Source organism: Bos indicus x Bos taurus, chromosome 8 (genome assembly GCF_003369695.1).
Source record: "Bos indicus x Bos taurus breed Angus x Brahman F1 hybrid chromosome 8, Bos_hybrid_MaternalHap_v2.0, whole genome shotgun sequence".
NCBI classification, from domain to species: domain Eukaryota; kingdom Metazoa; phylum Chordata; class Mammalia; order Artiodactyla; family Bovidae; genus Bos; species Bos indicus x Bos taurus.
In genome coordinates, this window is record NC_040083.1 from 80,815,522 (window position 1) to 80,836,615 (window position 21,094).

The following is a 21,094-nucleotide window of genomic DNA, read 5'->3' on the forward strand; positions in this document are numbered from 1 at the left end:
GCTACCAATATATTGATGTCCCTACAGCTTTATCTCTCAGTCTCTCTGCAGCTCCATGATTGCTTCTCCAGCTACCTATCCAGCATCTCCGTCCACACGGATCTTTCCAGGTACCTCAAACCTAACATGTCCTCTCTGAACTCATAATCTCGCCTTCCGCAATCTACTTCTGCCCTCTCCTTCCCTAGCTCAGTTCATGGTATCACCATCTTCCTGGTTGCCCAGCCTGGAGAGCTTAGCACCACCCTTGCTACTTCCTTCTCCCCTCACTCCCCACTATGCTACTCAGTCAATCTTTCATTAAGTCCTGTGGATTCTGGGGTTTTTTTTTTTTGGATTCTGGTTTTGAAAGAGCTCTGAGTCCCTCTCTTTATACCATGCTCATACTTTCCCCTGACCCAGGGCCTCATTAACTCTCCCCTGAGTTGTTAGAACAGCCTCTAGTTTCCCTCCCATCCAACTCACCCCCAAATTTATTATAAAACATCTACATTTCTTACTTAAAAATCTTTGATTAATAAGCATATGAAAAGATGCTCAACATCATGCATCATTAGGTATCTCTACAAATCAAAACCACAGTGAGACCATTTCATATCCAGTAGGATAACTGTGGAGCTTCCCTGGTGGCTCAGACAGTAAAGAATCTGCCTGCAGTGTGGGAGACCTGGCTTCGATCCCTAGATCAGAAAGATCCCTTGGAGAAGGAACTGGCAACTCACTTCAGTATTCTTGCTGGGAGAATCCTACAGACAGAGGAGCCTGGAGGGCTATAGTCCATGGGGTTGCAAAGAATCAGACAGGACTGAGTGACTAACACACATACACAGGATGACCATAATAAAACAAAGACAATATCAAATGTTGGTTGAGGTTTTGGAGAAATTGAAACATTTTCCAAAACCTTACATTGTAAACATAGTGTTATGTAGCATAGTTACATTCCCAGTAAGACTATAAATGGTTCCACTACTTTGGAAAACAGTTCAGCCATTCCTCAAATGGAGAAGCAAATGGCAATCCACTCCAGTATTCTTGCCTAGAAAATCCCATGGATGGAGGAGCCTGGCAGGCTACAATCCATAGGGTAGCAAAAAGTCAGACACGACTGAACCACTTCACTTTTTTTCTTTCTCTTTCTTTCATTCCTCAAAATGTTCGACACAGAGTTACCATTGCCACTCCTCAGATTATATCCAAGAAAAATGGAAATATATGTCCACGTAACTTACTCATGAAATATATAGCAGCATTATTCACAGTAGCCAAAAAGATTGAAACAACCCAAATATCCATCATCTGATGAATGAACAAACAAGAAATATGGTATATCTATTACAATGAACTGATATTTGGCAATTAGAAAAATACAGAGGCACTAATACTTGCTACTGTGAATGAACCTTTGAAACATTATACTAAGTGACAGCAGCCAGTCTCAAAAGACCACATATCATATGATCTGATGAATATGAAATGTCCAGAAGAGGCAAATCTGTAGAGACAGAAAGCAGATTAGCAGTTGCCTCCCAGTGTCAGAGAACGAGGCGTGGCTACCAGTGGGCACAAGGTGCCTTTTGGAACCATGAGAATGTTCTGAAATTAGATTATGGTAGTAGTTTCACACTCTGTGAATATACTAAAAACCACTGGATTGTAGACTTTGAAAGAGTCAATTGTGTGGTATATGAGTCATATCTCAAGAAAGCTTTAGAAGATATCTCTGATGGCTGCCTCCTGGCCACAGAATAAAGCCCATGATCTATAGAATGGTGTAGGATTTTGAACCCATGTCCAACCCCCTCCTTATAGCCAGCCACTTCCCCTGCACCCCTTTGCCTCTGCTCCTCTTGCCTGGCACCCCTCACCTGAGTTTATGCCGTTACCCTCTATCTGACACACCATACCTTGTCCACCTGGAGAATTCCAACCCATCTCTCAAAGCTGCCTCACACATCACTCTCTCCGTTTGACTTTCCTACTTGGCCTGGCTAGATTTAATTGCTTTCTGTTGTGTGTCTTTATCACCTTTGAGAAGTGTGTTGATTATAGCACATGTAGTACTATATCTTCAATGTTTGTATGGTCTCCCTGTAATGGATTGTGAGCTTTCTAGGAGCTGTGCCAGTGTATTACTTACTTATTTTTTTCATCCCAAGCCCCTAGAAGAGGATATGAAAACTAGCGCACAGTCAGTGCCTAGTAAAAGTTGCTGAAGTTGAATTCAGTCAAGGAGACTAGTGGGGAAATCCTCATGAACAGCAACGAGGGGCTTTTCTAGTTAGGACAGTGGGAATGAGAAGAATTAACAAAACCGAAAGCTCTGCATCATTTGTGACCTGTGAAGGCTGCCCTCTCTCCTGAGAACAGAGCAATCTGTCACCTTAGCTAGTTTCTATCCTGGGCCTGAATAGGACCATGTGTTTAAGTTGAGGGATAAGGAAAGAGTAGGTAAAGAGGGATGGTTGGTGGGATTCTGAGGGACAGAACTGAGAACCTCTGATGTGCCTGACATTGTGAGGCTCGATGCCAATGACAATCAGAGGTAGTTGGCTAAAATTAAAGCTGCTGATTGTCATTGGCATCTGGTATAATAATGCCCTTCACAAGGCAGGTTCTCAATAAATATTTATGCGAATGAAAAAAGAAAGCTTTTCAGACAGTCAAAAGTCACCTTTGCCCATTATAGCATTCTTCATAGAGCCTGCCCCAGGCTGACTATACTGTTAGAAAGGAGGTCTACATCCCTTCTCCATCTTTCTTTGATGCCTCCAGTGAGGGTGACTGTCCACTCTCGGCCCCCTCTTCCGGGGAGAGCCGGTTTCAGGCTTCCCTTCTCCTGCCTTCTCTCCTTGTACTGACCGAGGTGGCCAGTAGGAGGCGCTCAGCTTCCCGCCCCTCCTCTGCCTGTGACTCCTGGTCTTCTGCCAGTGGTGGCCAGGTTCTTTGGAGCTCTAAGTAGGGAAGCCAAGGTAGAATGTGACCTGAGAGCCTCCAGCTTGCTGAGTGACTATCAACTCCCTTACCTTTTCCACCTCTTCCTCTTCCAGCTCTTCTTCCTCTTCCTGAAATCCATGCTCACATTCAAGGGAAGGACCACTCTACTCTGAGCCCATTTAAAATCACAGCTTTCCACACTGGGGGCAGCCTGGCCCACTCTGTGCTTCAGATTGGCCTGTGCCCCCTGTGTGACAGGCCAGTGGCTTTCCATCCTGGGATTTCCAGGGCATTAACAACTACAAGCAGCTTTCATCTGAGCCCTTTGGGCTAGATTGTCAGAGACGATAAACCTGGTCAAGGGGTGGGAGGGGTGGATCCCTGGGCTTCCCCAGATGATAGCCCTGCCTTGTTTGCAGCTAGACGAGACAGGATGGTTTTGGAATGAGCCTCCATCTCTGGCTGTCCCAGCGTGGTTTTCTTCCCGCTGGCCTTTTGTTCTCACACCAGTTACAATGGCCCAGGCTGGGGAGGTATCCAGCTGCCCGGCTTCTCCATTTGCCCCACTTTTGATTGACCTGATTATTTCTGTGCGTCTCCAAAGCTTAGGCTGGATCCATTAAAATAGAAAGAGGCTTGTCGGACGCTGTGCTTAGTCTTGCTGAAGAGTTTCTCCTGTCCCTTTACATGAATACATTTTTTAGTTGAAGGAATCTGCATGGACATACTGGAAAGAGGGATCGGTCTGTCCTTCAGCACCTTGTCTACCAGCCCCCAGCCCCCAGCAGTGCCACTCTTCCTTGCCACCTTACACTGGTGTGGGAAGCCCTGGTGTAAACAGATGAGGCTGTTCGTTGCTGGAAGTGACCACCCTGTACGTCCAGGCAGGCACCTCTGGGCCCCATCCACAGACACCTGAAGTCTGGGGCCTGGGCACCTCTGCACACCCATCTCTTACCTGTGGTAACCCAGTTGGCAGGCTCTGCCACTGAGCCCTGAACACTATGCCCAGGAGGCCACATGTGGCCTTTCTAGTGAGTTTCTTGCCTGAACCACCTCAGCCAGGATTCTTGCATTCCTGTGTCTTGTCTTCCCCCAGCTCCTGGCCTCCCTAAGCTCCTCAGGCATGCGCAGTCTTTATGTGTATCTTATAGCCTTACATGCATCACCCCCATTGTTGGCCTGGCATTTCCTGAGTATCCTCCAGACTCCGCCTCTTGCTTGAAACGTAGGACCGGGACAGTGTGCTGTCCTCGGATTGTTGACTGATGAAGGGATGAAAAGAATTAACCAATTTATTAATTAAAAAAATTTTTTTAATCTTTTGGCTGTGCCGCATGGTATGTGGGACTTTAGTTCCCTGATCAGGCCCCGAACCTGTGCCCTCTGCATTGGCAGCACGGAGCCTTAAACTGGACCTCCAGGGAAGTCCCCTGTGCTCAGGCTCTGAATCCACCTGCATTCCCAACACAAGCGGCTGAGGGTCTCTTCTGACCCTGGTTCCCTTCCTTGCATGTGAGTGTCTGCTTTTTCTCATTTGAGTTTGTTTATAATCTCACCTGGAGTGGGCACTTTTGACACTCCCTCTCTACCCTCCCTTTCTTCTTCCCCTCCACCCCTGTTAGAACAGAGGCCTGGGCGCCTCCAGATCTGGGGCTCCTCATCACTCTAACTCAGAAACCCAAGGTTCTCCCAAAGTCATGCTGGGCTCCCAACACAGCCCTTTCTTGCACACTATTCCTTCTGACCAAGGGTATTCTTCGGTCTAGTGGAATTCTTTGGAAAGGCCATTGAGTCTTTGTTCTACAGAGGTTTTTGTTCTGTATTGTATACCTTTTTCCTATTTTCTTCCCTAAACTGATATACTCCCTCATTTTTCATTTCTGGTGGGTTTCAGGTTTAAACTGATTTTTTTTTTGGGGGGGGGGCATATTTTTATGTTCCCTCCTCCATCCATTTCTCTTTCCCATGTCCCCTTGCTCTCTATCCAGTATAGGGGGTGGGGAATGCAAGTGGGGGATCAGAAAATGAGCAAGTGCTCAGAATTGGCTTACATTAATCTACTGTAGCTGTGATGACCACCTACGTGAGACATCCTGCAGTGTGTCATGTCACCCACTGCCTGAGCAGCAGGCCTTGACACCCCAAAAAACAGCCATCAAGGTTTTCTTCTCCAGAGACCTGGTTTAACAAACCGCATCTCTGAGCCAATAGCGTATTTTCAAGAGTTGTTAATGATTTTGATCTGGTCAATGACAGAGAACAAGTAGATTTTGATTCCTGAGAGAGGAAGAAACAAAATTGGTTTTGGTTTGTTGGCTTGTTTTATAAATGCCTCATTATATTCCACATAGAGCTTCTTCAATTAAGAAAATTAGGGATTTTTTTTTTAGTACCATATCTAGCTGAAAACTGCAGCCTCCTGTTTGAAAGCCTGCCTCAGCAAACTGTGGCTCTCTGCTTTGACCTTGAACATGTAGTCATGTAAGTGAGGGGTTGGATAATCGCATCTGGGACCACTCAGACTTCAGCACAATCACTCATTATGTATTGTCCGCAGCTACTGCTACCTTATCAGCTGAGCGATGCAGCCTGCTCCCGTGCGTTGTGCCTGCTGTATTGATAAATCATGACGCATTTTCTGTTTACCAATCCAGCATCCTGTTTCCATCTTGGATACTGAAAGAGAAGTCATGATTCTGCTTTTTCATTCATGAAGGAAAGTGATTGCTTTAAAATCATTTTTTTTTTTTTTCACAGAAGCCATACTTTAATCCAGCATCTTAGTCCTTCCTAACAATAGAAGGCTCGGAGAAGGCAATGGCACCCCACTCCAGTACACTTGCCTGGAAAATCCCATGGATGGAGGAGCCTGGTAGGCTCCAGTCCATGGGGTCGCTAAGAGTCAGACACGACTGAGGGACTTCACTTTCACTTTTCACTTTCATGCATTGGAGAAGGAAATGGCAACCCACTCCAGTGTTCTTGCCTGGAGAATCCCAGGGATGGGGCAGCCTGGTGGGCTGCCGTCTACGGGATCGCACAGAGTTGGACACGACTGAAGCAACTTAGCAGCAGCAACAATAGAAGGCTAGATTTTTGAACAGGGGACCTTTGTGGGACCCCCAGCTTATTTCCAAATGTGTCTTTTGTACAAGACTGCAATCTTCCTCTTCTTGCCATAGCTGGCAGAGCTAACAAGTGTGGTACCTCTTGCACAAAGCGTAGGTCCCTAAAAGCAATAGACCAGCTCACCATTTATTCAGTACCATTTCAGGTTTTCTTGCCAGTTACATCAGTCAGTCATTCTCAAATCACTGGAGGTGCCATGTCCACCAGGAGGCAGAGAAACTGAAATGAAATTATTAATTCTTGAGGAGTTTGAGGATCAGGTAGAGCTACTCAGGTGGAGTGGTTACATGGTAGACTGGAGATGTGAGATGAGCTAGAGCTTGTGTGAACGTTTCTGAGCATCCAAGCAGGATTTTTTGGTATTTTCTGAGCAACTACTTTATGCCATACTCTGCCAAATGCTTTTTGTTTAATCTCATTTAATGAGGAAGTCACAAGAAACATCAGCCTCTTTAGAAAGCCAAGCAGACCTCCTAAGATAAGGAAGTGAAACATTTCCCCTATTCCTGGAAGGGAACTCAAGTAGCTATATTTTTTTCTAAAAAGTAATTGCAGATTACTGAGGATTTTTTATGTGCCAGGCATTGAGCTAAGCACATTATATACATCATGTCATTTAATCCTCACAAAAGCCCAAGGAGGTAGTGTTCTGGACCCCACTCTGGGTGTCTTTTGCTGCATAACAAACAACCCCAAAGCTTAATGACCTAAAATGGAAACAGCCATTTGTTTTGATCACGTATCTATGACGTGAGTAGGAATCAGCCATGCGTGCTTTCTCTATTCCTTGTGGCGACTGCTTGGGGCTGGAGGACCCCCTTCTAGACAGCTTCCTCACATGATGGGCAGCTGTCAGCCACGAGTTCAGCGGGGGTGTTGGCTTCACTCCACGTGTGCCTGCCTCTCCACAAAGCCACCCAGGCTCCCCCACCACATGGAACTGGGTTCCCAGAGCAAGAATTCCAAGCAGGATGGAGAAGCTGCCAGTGTCTTAAGATGGACACAGCATTACTTCTTTCGTCTTCTGTTGGTCAAGCAGACACAGAGCCTGCTCAGGTTCAGGCGAGGAGACCAAGGTCATAGCTCTCAGTGGGTAGTACCAAAGCATTGGCAGTCGTCTTTATCCTACCAGAAGCCCAGAAAGGTTAGGTGCTTTGCCCTGGACCACACAGCCAACATGTAGACGGCTCCCCTGTGCTCTGCTTCTTCTAGATCCTGTGACACTCCCAAGTTGGCCAGAGCACCTGACTAACCTCAGTCCAGAATTCTGTTCCTTTTCCTACCATTAACCCAGCCTATAGTATTGATGCCCAGTGAAGCAGATTCTAGAAACATTCCTAAATCACTGCTCCAGTATTTGGGGTTGACTTCAAAAACATCCCTGAAAGAATCCTAGGCTTGAGAAGAAAAGACCCAGAGCTATGTAAGAAGCATCTTTGGATCCGGGAACGATGGTTGTGTCTGTCATAGTGTAGCTGTGTTCTTCATCTTGTGTTGTTCATGAGTAGAAGTTGTCAGACTCCAACCAGTGAACCAAAGCCTGCCACCTGTTTATGTGTAGCCCTTGAAGAAAACAAAATGGTTCAACATTTTTAAATGGTTGAAGAAAAAAGCAAGAAGAAAATGTAACAGTCGAATAGTTGCAGCAGAGACTGTGTAGCACACAAAGCCTCTTACAGAAATAGTTGACCTCTGTTCTAGAAGACAGAATCAGGACTGGGTGAGCGGAGCTAGATTTCATGTCTAGCATAAGGAGAATTTTCTGTCTAGAGTTGTCCGTATGCACGAACAGTAGCCCTCAGCTGAAGGCCGTGCAGGCAGAGGGCTGTGTGCCTAGGATGCTGCTGTCAGTGGTGTGCTGGTAAATGCATAAAAACTGGCTCTCCAGGCAAGATAAACCCTGACATGTAATGTTTGTCTATTTCTTTGGTACAGATCTCGCTATGGTCAATTTCTAGTTCTGACATGATAGCCCTAAGGATGGAGTTGGGAAGAGATGCACATAATTGGCTCTTGGAGTTCTAGTTCAGGGAACTGGGAATTGATACTATGTAATGCTGCCCTCCGGTAGCTTCCAGCCCAGAGAGCTTCAGGGGTGCAAGGAAGAACAGCAGTGCAGGAAAAGCTTCTGCCATTCCCTCTGCCTCTCTGGGCTCACAGGCAGCCGCTGTTAGTATCTGCAAGCACAGGAAGATGAAGTTCCATGCCCTGAATTACATAGCTGCTACAAACACTTGCCATTTCACTGCCACACATTGGGTTTAGAAAATCTTGATTTCTACAAAGAGTGAAAAGTTGGACTGCATCCAAATTGAGAACTTCTGTTTAAGAAAACGTCACTTTAAACAAAGTTAGAAGGTAGATGACAGATTGGAAGAAGATATTTGAAAATCTTAAGAGATCCATATCTCGTGTCGAAAAGATGTAAGGAATGCCTATCAATCATTTAAAATTAAAGCCAAAGACAGTCCAAGAGAAAAATGGGCAAAGGGTGTGGACAGTGTATTTCCACTCAAATATGAAAGGCTGATAGCATATGAAAGATGACTAATCTTTCAGTACGTAAGAGTACCAATCTCACTACTAAGCAGGGAGATGTGGGATAATAATGGGATTTCATTTCATCCATCAAACTGGCCCGAAGTCATGACACCAGCAAGTGAGGCTGTGATCCACAGCACATTCATCCACTGCAGCTGGAAGAACGTAAAACATCCGTGTTCAAAACTGAGGTTCCTTCTACTTCCTCTTGTCCCGAACCCTGGCCTCCTCCCTCCCTCCCTCCCCAAAAGTAAAGATGGTCCCAATTCAACTTCATGATTTTTCAGTTTTATGATGGTGTAGGAACAACAAGCATTCAGTAGAAACCATCCTTTGAAGTCTGAATTTTAATCTTTTCCCGGGTCTAGTGATCTCCCGTGATTCTGGGCAGCTCCCAGTCAGCCACAGGAGGGGAACCGACAGACATTCTTATTGCATATTGTGTTTTATGTTTCAAATCGCATCATGGCTACAAAATAACCTCTGACCCAGAAATTCCAAATCAGGCTATGTGTCCTATGGCCTAGAAAAGCCCTCACATTTTCAGAAGAGGCCAGGGACACAAAAATATCGTTGCCTTGTAGTTTGTGATAGTAAACAATTGGAAACAGCATAAAGCCCCTCAGTTGGGGGAGCGGCTGAGTGCATGCTGATGTGAACATTCCAGTGAGCGCCAGGCAGCAGCGGAAAGGAGGACCCTGGAGCCCTGTGCCAACCGATGGGCATAGCTGAGCTGAGATTAACAGTGTCGAACGGCTCGTGCTGTCTGATACCATTTATGTTCTTAGAGTGTTGATGAGAGAATGCTGTGTAGCCCATAGAACATATATAGAAAGTTTCAGGGGGCTAAGAGTCAGACACAACTGAGCGACTTCACTTTCACTTTTCACATTCATGCATTGGAGAAGGAAATGGCAACCCACTCCAGTGTTCTTGCCTGGAGAATCCCAGGGACGGGGGAGCCTGTTGGGCTGCCGTCTATGGGGTCGCACGGGGTCGGACACGACTGAGGCAACTTAGCAGTAAGCCCACTATAAGCTGAAAATGCATTTAATACACCTAACATTTGGAGCACTGTAGCTTAGCCTGGTCTCCCCTAAACATGCACAGAACACTTGCATCAGCCTGCAGTTGAGCAGTTATCTTGAGCTAAAACTAATTATTTTACCTTCCTCTTCTCACCAGAAGCGGGAGAAACAGTTGAGCATTTTGTAGGTATGATGGAATTTGGAACATAAAACACAATATGCAATAAACACTGGTAACATGTTATGTTATTGAGTACTGGCTGTTTCCGCTGGGCACAGCTGCCCTGCCCAGCATCATGCGCGAAGATTGTACCTTTTATCAGTAGCCCCAGGAAAAGACTAGATTTCAAAATTCGATGTAGAGTTTCTATTGAATGCTTATGGCTTTTGCACCATCAGGAAGCTGGAAAATCATAAATTGAATCGGTGTGATCTGTACTTTTGGGGAAGGGGAGGGACAGAGAAGACCAGGACTAAGGAGAAGGGGAGAGAGATAGAAGGAACTTTAGTGTTATACATGGATGTTTTAATTTTCCTTAAGGCAAGTATATTCATGTATTTCTTGTATAATATTTTCAAGAGACCAAGTTAAAGTTCAGTCCTCCCTGCATGAAAGGGTTTCTGTGCCATCTACCAGGTTGGCCAACAGGGGCATACTTGGGAAGGGGCATGTGAGAATGGTGATCACTTTGGCCCATGAGCCTGAACTTCCCTTGAGGACTCTTTTACCTCCACCAAAGTCTCAGTGTTGCTTAACACTTTTGCCTAACCAAGAAAAGGCTGTTGTCCTTAACTTCCTGTTGCTCAACTGAGACTGGCCAGGAACGAGGGAACTGGAGTCACACTGGATGGATGGTGTTGGACTGGGATTGGCTTCTGCCACCCTGCCCACCTTCCCCCTCAAGGCTGTCATCCCAGTGCCCCGGGCAGCTCTCAGGCCGGACTAGATCCCTCTGTGTCCAGACCCAAGGAAAGTGAGCCAAGGCTCCCTTCCACCTTACCTATTTCATGTCTGGGAACCCACCTCTTTCCCAGATTATGGGCCCTAGGAATGTCCCCCCATTTCAGGAAAACTCTTATGTTTAACCACAGGTGAGTGTGTGGCGTCATTCTACTGTTAGCATGAGAGCTGCACGAGAAGTCCACGCCTTATGATGCCATTTTGACAAGAGATACACAGAGAGTAGCTTCGAGGGTTTCCTCACCCAGATGCCTGTGGCCTAGAGTATTGAAGGCCCAGGACAGCTACGTGGAACACCGATACACTGACCACGTGGCCAACAAGCTTACCCTACGTCTTATCCCCATGCATCCCCAGAGGTGATAATAGGTGTTGTTCCTATTCTGTAAACAGATGAACTGCGCCTCAGAAAGTAACTTGCCCCATCTGAGGTCACAGAGTCCAGACTGAAACCCTGCCTCCAATGCTTTTTTTAACTTGAGCCATATTCTTTCTTCCTTCAGGGATTTCATTCTAGAAACATTCAGAAGTCTTCCTGTTTTTGGCACAACCGCCCTGGGTGAAATGAAAGAGCACTTCCTCCATGAGTTTTGAGTGCCAGGCATTCTTTTCCATGAGAATCCCCAGAACTCCTTTTAAGTTCTACTTGAGTTGAAGTAAAAACAGAGAACTTATTTGCAGATACGGCTTGCATTTTTGGATGCAGGAGGCAGGACTAATTCAAGAGGAGGCGTGGAGGTTGGGAACTCCTTTGATATTATTTATGTGATTTGAGGCAACAGTCTATAATCAAAGAATGGTGTTGTCAAACCCCTAATCTCCCTTGACCTTAAATTCACAGCTGTTTCACAGATGCAAAAGGAAGATATTGTACCACATCTTTGCTTTGAGTTCTCCAGCTTCAGTTTTGCATTCCCCAAAGACCTCAGTTACCCAGGGAATTTAAATTAGTGAGAGGTGAGAATGTGAAAACCCTTCAGGACTTCCCCTAGATTAACAAGAAAGAGCATTCAACACTTGGTAATGACCATGGAGCATTGCTTTTTAATTTGAGGTTTATTTCGAGGCAGAGCTGAGAAACGGTTGGGTACTTCCCCTCACACCTTCACACAGAGTCCACCAGGAGAGCTGGTTTTCCAAAAAAAAAGCATCTCAAAGTCTTGGGGAAATTACTTCAGGATGGGATCAGATATGCATTTTTCACCAATATTTTCTGACTTGAATTTAAAAGTTTTTTATAATAGTGCATGAATGAACCCCTCCTTGATAAGAGAATTTGAAAGCAAGACTAACAAAAAATATCAGCGGATTCTATTTATCCTCCCTTTCTGTTGCATCCTCTCCTTTCCCCGAGTTGCTTTAGCCATAGTATTTTGTTGCAGCCCTGTGAGCAGTTACTACCTGTTATGGTTTGAATTATGCCCCCTGCAAAGAAAAAAAAGAAGAAGATATGGTGAAGCTCTAATCCCTAGTACCTCAGAATGTGACCTTATTTGAAAATAGGGCCTTAGCAGATGTAACCAGGTTAAAATGAGACTACTGTGGTGGGCTCTAATCCATCTGACCTGTGCCCTTATATAAAGGGGAAATTTTAAGCATAAACACAGACTTGCAGAGAGGGAAGATGATGTGAAGACACAGAGAGAAAGAAGGCCATGTGCAAGCATAGGGTTTGAGTGATGTATCCACAGCCAAGGAAAGCCCAGGGTTTCCTTTTAGGCAAACCTCTGAAAACTAGGAAGAAGCAAGGAAGATTCCTTTACAGGCTTCAGTGGGAGCAAGGCACTGCTGACACCTTGATTTCCAGCTTCCAGAACTGTGAGACCATAAATTTCTGTTGTTTGAAGCCATCCAGTTTGTTTATGCAGCCCTAGTAAACTAATCCAGCTGCCTATACCTAGCCCTTATCAAATATCCATGTAGGATAAGTAAGAGTGAGGATTTCTATTCATCTCTCTCATAGTTAATGTGACATTATATTTTCCAAAGATGGCTGCAACTTCCTCCCCTGTCTTCCATGTCCATCTGGACACTTGAAATTCCCCCATCAAGAGATGAATCCTAAATCTCCTCCCCTTGAATCTGGTCGGGCTGTGACTCCCTTTTGATGCTCTGTGACTTCTGAGGCAGCTTCCACCCTGTTTCTAGAGCACTTGCCCTGGAGACCTAAACTGCCATGCAAATAGTTCACTTGTCTTGAGTCCGCCATCCCATGAGGAAGTCCAAACTACCCCAAATGGAGAGACCACACAGAGACACAAGACTATGCGAGACTATGTGGAGAGAGATGCCCAGACAATCCCAGATGTTCTGGCACCCCTGTAATTTCAGTTTCAGCCGCTGATTGCACCCCCATGTCAGACCCTGAGCCAGAGCTACTGCCCAGCCCAGCCCTTCCTAGATTTCTGATCCATAGAAACCTTAAGAGATAATAATAGCTGTGTTTAAAGCCACTAAGTTCAGGGAGATTTGTAACACAGCAGTAGGTGACCAGAACAGTTAATGTACTCTGTGCTTTGCTTTGGTTGCTTTCCTTTAATTAAAAAAAAAAATTTTTTTAATTGGAGGATAATTGCTTTATAATTACCCTGGTTTCTGCCATACATCAACATGAACCAGCCACAGGTATACATACGTCCCTTCCCTCTTGAACCCCCTTCCCATCTGCTGCCCCATCCTACTCCTCTAGGTTGTCACAGAGCACTGGGTCGAGCTCCCTGCGTCACACAGCAGAGTCCCCCTGGCTACCTGTGTTACATGTGGTAACGTGTATGTTTCTGTACTGTATCAATTCGCCCCACCCTCTCCTTCCCACGCTGTGTCCGCAAGTCTGTCTCTATGTCTGCATCTCCATTGCTGCCCTGCAAATAGGTTCATCAGTACCATCTTTTGAGTTTAATTTAAAAAATGGATTGCATTTTTACTCCTGACTGAAGTGATTTGTATTTAGAGCAAACAGACTACAACCACAGCATTTCAATGACTTAACCTAATAGTACTTATTTCTCACTCAAAGTCCAGTGTGGATGCTACAGGTTGAGTGGCTCTCCTACAAGCATTAACTCAGGGATCCATATACTTTCTAACCAATGTCTCTGTTGTTTCTAGTCCTCCTTGGGGTCCTCTGCTGGGTTGTCTGTGTTCAGGTAGCCAAAGAGAAGGGGGAAAGAAAGTGGAGGATTGCGTGAGATATTTCAGGGGCCAGGCCGGAATGTGGTGCACTTCATTCTGGTTCATGTTGCACTGGCTAGTCTTCAGCTCAAGGGAGCTGGAAAGTGCAGATTAGCTGTGCAGCCAGGAGGAGAAGGTGAGCGTGATGGAAGCAAAGCTCGGCTCCATTCACACATAGATTCATAGAATCTTATATTATCAGAGCTGCAAGGGACAGGAGATAGGCTTCTCCAGGTGTGGTCCACCAGCATCAGGACCCCCAAGGGACTTGTTAAAATGCAGGTTCTGGGCCCCCACCTGCTGAGCCAGAACCTCAGGGAGTGGTTCTAGGAAACTGCATTTTTCCAAACCTCCCAATTCTTGTTATGTACGGTAGGCTAGAGAGTCACTTACCAGTTCAACTCTCTCATTGTACAGACACCCAAGTTGAGGTGCAGAGAAGTGACGTGACCTCCATTCTTTCTTTCTGTCCACCCACAGCCTGAGGCCAGAGCAGGAGTGGGGGCCTGTGTGCTGAGGCCCATCCAGTCCGCTTGCCAGGCCACCTCCCAGGGCTCTGTGTGATAGCCAGCCAGGCCCCTGATGGTGTGCCCTGGCAGAGCATACTCAGTTCCTGAATGGCCCCCAGTTCAACAACCACTCAGACTTGCTCTAAGCCACCAGCATAGAAATCCAATCCAACACTGTAGAATCACGGCATGTGCCTTGAAAAGCCTTATCAACTTATAGTCAAGAGTCCCTTAAAGTTTAGATTATGACCAAATCTGGTCCAAAATCAAGTCTTGTTATATCTTGGACAATTCCTAATAAGAGTCAGGGACCCTGAAGAGTGTTTTACTTTAGAAACTGGAATCCTATAGTAATTTCTCTTAGGTCACTCTGGAGGCCCACCTCATCATTAAAGCTGGAACATGTCCTGATGACATTCAGATACAGTAGCTTCAGGGAAGGCGTTGGTGTTTGAATGAAAGTCATGAGGAGGAAAGTGAACCTTCGTATTTTCCAGAGCTCTTGATGAAAACAGCCTATGCTTATTAACATGCATTCCACACAATTTCTATTATGATGCTATAATTTAAAACACTGACTCAAAGCCCTAATAAAGAAGGTGAAACTCACTTTCTATATTTACTGTACAGATTGCTCTTCCCCTCTCTCCATCAATCTTCCTCCTCTTAAGCAAAATGTACAATTTGGAACAAAGAGTGAAAATACTAAGGTTTTGACTGATCTTGTTAACAGTATTCTGCTGTGCAGCAATGGCATTATAAGCATTTGAGTTCTGGCTCAAAGCATGCATGTGAAAGTTTATGTGAAAATATCAGGTCACTTTCTATCTTCTGAGTTTAGGGGAACAAGCAGGGGGTAAATTAACAAGGGATGATTATCATTCTTCCCACCCTTTGCTGGAATCACTTAGTTTCAATTATTTTGATTATTGATTAAAGATTTTGTAAGTGGAGGCCCTTGGCTGAAACATCAGCCTTCCCATACTGGCATGAAGGAGAATGAGGATATAGGGGAGACCTTCAGGGCATCAGGAAGTCAGTGATGGGTCCAGGTGCAGTGAGATGGTGACTGTCCTAACCCTCCTGATGTCTAGCCAAAAGATTTGGCTCCCAGCACAAGTGATGGTGTGGACCTCGTTGTGAACAACACAGAATTTGAAAAGGGCCTGAGAGTAGACGGAGAGGCTGAGGGTAGATGGAGAAAATCAAAGATGACCCCTGCTTCCTTTCTCACAGCATTGCCACTTTGCTGTCTGCTCCCTCACTCCAGGAGGGAGTTCCCAGTTCTCACTTCTGAACAAACGAGCATGTTTTCCACATACAGGTGGCCACCTGTTTTGTTGTTGTTCAGGTCAGGAAGCACTGTTAGAGTTAAGTTACTTAGGACATGACGACTGAATAGGGCATGAGGTGGCCAGCCTTTCGAGGTAAACCTGATGTCCATTGGCTGCTCAGAGGAAACAGACCCAGTCAAGATGGGGAGTGTTCCAGACAGCTACTGCTGTGTAACAGACTACCTCCACATTTAGCAGGGTGCAAGGCGTGTTCCCTGGGAAGCAGACTCTGGGCTGGAGTAGAATGTACAGGATGTTCCTGAAGAACTGCTCTTAGAATTAATTCTTCCAAGGGAGAGGAAGGAACTGTCTTGCAGCTCAGCCCTGGCTGGCCCAACGGAGTTCTGGAGCCAGAATGACCCTTGAGAGTTGCCCCAAATTGGGCTGGGACGACCTGGCTTCTATATCAGGGGTGCACAAACGAGCATGTTTTCCACATACAGGTGGCTACCTGTTTTGTCGTTGTTCAGTCGCTAAGTCATTTCTTGACTCTTTGCGACCCCATGGACTGCAGCGCACCAGGCTCCTCTGTCCTTCACTATCTCCTGGAGTTTGCTTAAACTCATGTCCGTTGAGTCAATGATGCCATCCAACCATCTCACCCTCTGGCACCCCCTTCTCCTACCTTCAATCTTTCCCAGCATCAGGGTCTTTTCCAATGAGTCTGCTCTTCATATCAGGTGGCCAAAGTACTGGAACTTCAGCTTCAGTATCAGTCCTTACAGTGAATATTCATGGTTAATTTCCTTTAATTTTTTGATCTCCTTGCTGTCCAAGGGATTCTCAGGAGTCTTCTCCAGCACTACAGTTCAAAAGCATCAATTCCTCAGCGCTCAGCTTTCTTGGTAGTCCAACTCTCAAGTCCATACACGACTACTAGAAAAACCATGGCTTTGACTATATGGACCTTTGTTGGAAAAGTGATATTTTTGCTTTTTAATATGCTTTCTAGGTTTGTCATAGCTTTTCATCCAAGGAGCAAGCACCTTTTGATTTTGTGCCTGCAGGTATGGTCCACAGTGATTTTGGAGCCCAAGACAAGCCCACTGTTTCCACTTTATCCCCATCTATTTGCTGTGAAGTGATGGGACTGGATGCCATGATCTTAATTTTTTGAATGTTGAGTTTTAAGCCAGCTTTTTTCTCTTTTTCTTCAACTCTCCTCTTTCACCTTCATCAAGAGGCTCTTTAGTGCCTCTTGGCTTTCTACCATTAGAATGGTGTCATCTGCATATCTGAGGTTGTTGATATTTCTCCCAGAAATCTTAATTCCAGCTTGTGAGTCATCCAGCCCAATATTTCACATTATGAACTCTGCATAGAAGTAAAATAATAGGGTGACAATATACAGCTTTGACATACTCCTTCCCCAATTTTGAACCAATCTGTTGTTCCATGTTCAGTTCTAACTGTTGTTTCTTCACCTGCATACAGGTTTCTCAAGAGACAAGTAAGGGTTTATGTAAATAAAATTTTATTGGAACACAGTTCCACTTTTCATTTCCATATGATCTAAGGCTGCTTTCAGGGTGCTTGGGTAGAGTTGAGCAGTTGTGACAGAATCTGTATTACCCATAAAGCCTAAAACATTTAGTATCTCACTATTTCTAGAAGTGAGTCGACCTCAGGTTTATGTTGCCACAGTAGCCATTGGCTGTGGGCTTCCAGGGAAAGAACAAGACCTTGGACAGCGGTTCTGCAGCAGAGATGAGCCCTGCTGGATGAGGGCTTGGGGCTATGCTGCTTCCACCCCCAGCATTGGGAACAGTAGGTCTTTGCTCAAGGGAAATGTGGGCTGAGCTCATATGATGGTGTCCATCATAGAGGATTAAAATGACCATTGCATTTAATGGATCAGGAATTCTGGAAGGACTCAGATGGACAGTCTAACTTCCAAGATTCCTTCCTTGCTCAATGCTTCTTTGCCTCTTTCCCTCTTTATGAGTCATCTCATCTTCCAAGGTTTCTCTATGCTACAGGGTGATTTTAGGATCATCACACTTATAGGAGGGATTCAAGAGGTGGGATATGGAAGCCCTGGGCCTGTGATAAAGCACACCAGAGCTGACACAGCATCACTCTGCTATGTCTAATTGGTCAAAGCTGTGATGGATCTGCCCAGATTCAAGGGGGTGGAACCAGATGCAAGATCACAGCTCAGAGAAGGAGGTGGGAGATGCTGTTACACCATCTCTGGAATGCCTCACTGGACCAGCTCTCAGAGCTGTTTGAACACGTCCCTTCCCTTTGAGCACATCAGATTTCCTCTTCCAGGAGAAAGGGCAACCCATTCCAGTATTCTTGACTGGAAAATCCTATGGACAGAGGAGCCTGATGGCCTACAGTCCATGGGATCACAGAGAGTCAGACACAACTGAGTGTGTAGGGAGTGGATTTGAAGGGGGAGAGGGGGACAGGCAGGAAGGGGATTTCATGTTGGAGCGTAGGTGCATGGATCCTTCCTTTATAATAGTACCAGGCTACTTCCTGCGCCTCAGCCTCATGCCAGACCTGCCTGCCATGGGCTTTATGTATATTTATTATCATAAACCTTCAAAACCCTCAAAGTAGTAAGTCCTGTTATTCCCATTTGATGAAAAGAATGAGGCTCAGCACAAAGGAATAACCTTTTGGCCACAGAATTAAGATTTGAGTGTGACAGGCTGACTCTGGCCCATCTCTCCATCCTGCAACCTGCAGTGTCTACCTAAGGGGTGGCCATGCAGGCCGGAGAGCAAAGAAGCAAAAGGATCATAGAGTGACTTTCTCAGCATTAGGTGGTTCACAGTTTCCCATTTTTTCCTCCTTTTTGTTCCCTATAGTTGAAGGAGTCCCTCTCTCTGTTTTGTTGGTTTTAAGAGGAATAAAACAAAAAAGTGAGAAGCAAAGGGCTCCATAAAGTTGAGCAGGGAGCCAGTGTGAGGCCCCATGGCCCAGGGGAGCAAGACTGGGAGGGTGCAGACGGTGGTGTTATCAAGGGCCACACCAGGCCCCTGCCCCCCAGGCAGAGCTCAGGCTCTGTGGTTTGCGGCAGAAATGCCCTCGGGCCCCAGGGGTGGAGGAGTCACTTTGCCTCCCCTCCAGATAAACATCCTCAGGTATAAGCCTTGAAACAGGACGTCATTAACACTTGGAAAAATAGTCCTCCGTTTTTAGTGTGCTAAGAATCACACTTGAGCCTTCCCGGGTGGTGCTAGTGGTAAAGAACCTGCCTGCCAATGCAGAAGATGCAAGAGACGCAGGTTCAACCCCTGGATCCGGAAGATCCCCTGGAAGAGGGCATGGCAATACTCCAGTGTTCTTGCCTGGAGAATCCCATGGACAGAGGAGCCTGGAACACTAGGGTTGCACAGTCAGACACAACTGAAGCGACTTAGCACGTGTGCAAGAATCACCTGAGGTGCTTGTTTAAAATGCTGCACTCCTGGTCCCCCACTCTTGGAAACTCATGCTGGAACTTCCAACTCAGGTTGGAAGTGATGCCCCAAATCTGCATATTTAAAACACCCCAAGCCATTCTGCTGCCAGTGGCTCCTGAGCCAGGCTACGAAAAACATGGACTTGGAGGGTGAAGGGGCAAAATCTCAAACTTCTTTTGTGAAAGCAGCTTGTTTGTCATTATAGTTTAATCTCATGAGCACCAGTTTTCTTATTCTGGATGTAGATGTGGTAGGTATGTTTATGGAGCTGTCTTGCTGAAAGAAAGATAATGCACACACAGTTATGTGCATAATTACAGTTAATTATTGTGTTGTGAATGTATGGTTAAACTCTATAAAGATCAACTTATAAAAACTCTTACTACAAGTTCTCTGTTATTTGCCATTAATCACTACTGTGGATTTTTTTAGGGGAGTTTCTTCATTCATCTACTTAATTAAAAAGTTTTGTGTTCTTGCTGTGTGCTTGGCCCTGTGGGAGGAGTGGGGAGCACACATACAGTGGGTCCACAGCTGGAGGCTGACCACTGCTCTCCAGGGATTTACAGTCTGGCCAAGGAGACAGATTCGATAAATCCCCAGCAACCACAGGCATTTCAATTCTGTGTATGTTTGTGATTTTTATAAATATGAAAGTATTTTCATAGATACAAATACAGAATATACAAACAAACACTGCTTGTCAGGCCATAGGTTGTAATGTGAGTGTTTTGTTGTTTTTTTTTTTTAATTGACTAACATACAGATTTTGAAGTTTCCAGGTAGTCTCTGACTGGGCTAGGAAGATATATCCTATAAATTCTACACGAAGTTGGATTGTAGGGTTTTTTTTCCAATCAGTGAGTTAAGACTTCACATATGAATATGTTGAATAAGATGTCTGAAAGACGCATTGATTTTTTTTTTCCATCACATTTCTGCTCCTCCCCCATTTGTGAACCTAGCAGATTAGGAGAGCAATACCCAGCTGCTTTCAAGCACAAGCATACCTGAATGCAGAGTTGTCATCCAACAATGAGAAGCACAGAGAATTCTGATTCCTTGCTTAGCAGTTTCAGCATGTCCTCGACGCTATTTTCTTGCCAGAAGTTTGAGTGTGCAAATCGTCTTTGAGAAAACAAATCAATAGGAGACAGAAGCTGTCATCAGTAACCTCTGCTTCCTGGTTTTCAGCGTTGCAGGTGGTGAGCTGTTTGACTTCTTAGCTGAAAAGGAATCTTTGACTGAAGAGGAAGCAACTGAATTTCTCAAACAAATTCTTAATGGTGTTTACTATCTGCACTCCCTTCAGATTGCCCACTTTGATCTTAAGGTATGTTGTGTGGTGTAAACCAGATGAAAGCATATGCATATCACAGCACTTGTTTGTTTGCTGGGAAAAATGGAGGCACCCAAAAGAGATACATGTATTTTTTTTCCCCTAGAGGGGTTTAACACATAACAGTTATCAGTATAAATCAGCAAGTGTATAATGCATGCTTACTACAGCAGTTCCTAACGATTGTGTGGAATAGAGGCTTAGGATTAATCATCACATTCTAGAATTTTCTTAGGGAAGAATTGAGGGCTCTTGCCAGCCAAGTCTTTAAGCAAGGGGGCTGCTGTTAGTTATGGGATATTTTCAGCCTGGAGTAGCCACTGGCTGCTCCATTTCTCTCTACCTGTGGTTATTATCATATAAGATGGAAGGTATTTTAATCTCTACTCTCTTTCTTGACGCAAAGGCTTCTGGGCTGACTCTGTCTGGCAATCAATTAAGCCAGACTCTGAGACTGTCTACTTGGGGTCTTTGTTGACTAGGGGCAAGGCATTATCAGCAATAAAAAAAAAGGGGGAGAGGGGCAGGTCATACTCCCACCCATCACAGAGGTTATGGTCTCTTTGGGAGGGGAAGACATCCATATGAGCAACAGAAGTGACAATGTAAGATTCAGGGTACAGTCCAAAACAGTGAGAAGATTATCACCAAGCACTGTGTGGTGGATTGCCAAGTGAATGACTCCTGTCATTGGAGCTAGGATAAGATGTAAGAGAAGGGAAG

At 45.3% G+C, this 21,094-nt stretch overlaps 1 protein-coding gene across 5 annotated transcripts in view; it reads left to right on the forward strand.

The window, feature by feature from the left end:
* Nucleotides 1-21,094, forward strand: part of DAPK1 (death associated protein kinase 1) — a 212,320-nt gene that overhangs the window by 130,515 nt on the left and 60,711 nt on the right. For all 5 annotated transcript variants that reach the window (XM_027550169.1, XM_027550170.1, XM_027550166.1 and 2 more), the window contains exon 4: nucleotides 20,227-20,365. In XM_027550169.1, coding sequence (XP_027405970.1) covers nucleotides 20,227-20,365 — 139 coding nt within the window. The remainder of the gene's footprint in view (nucleotides 1-20,226; nucleotides 20,366-21,094) is intronic.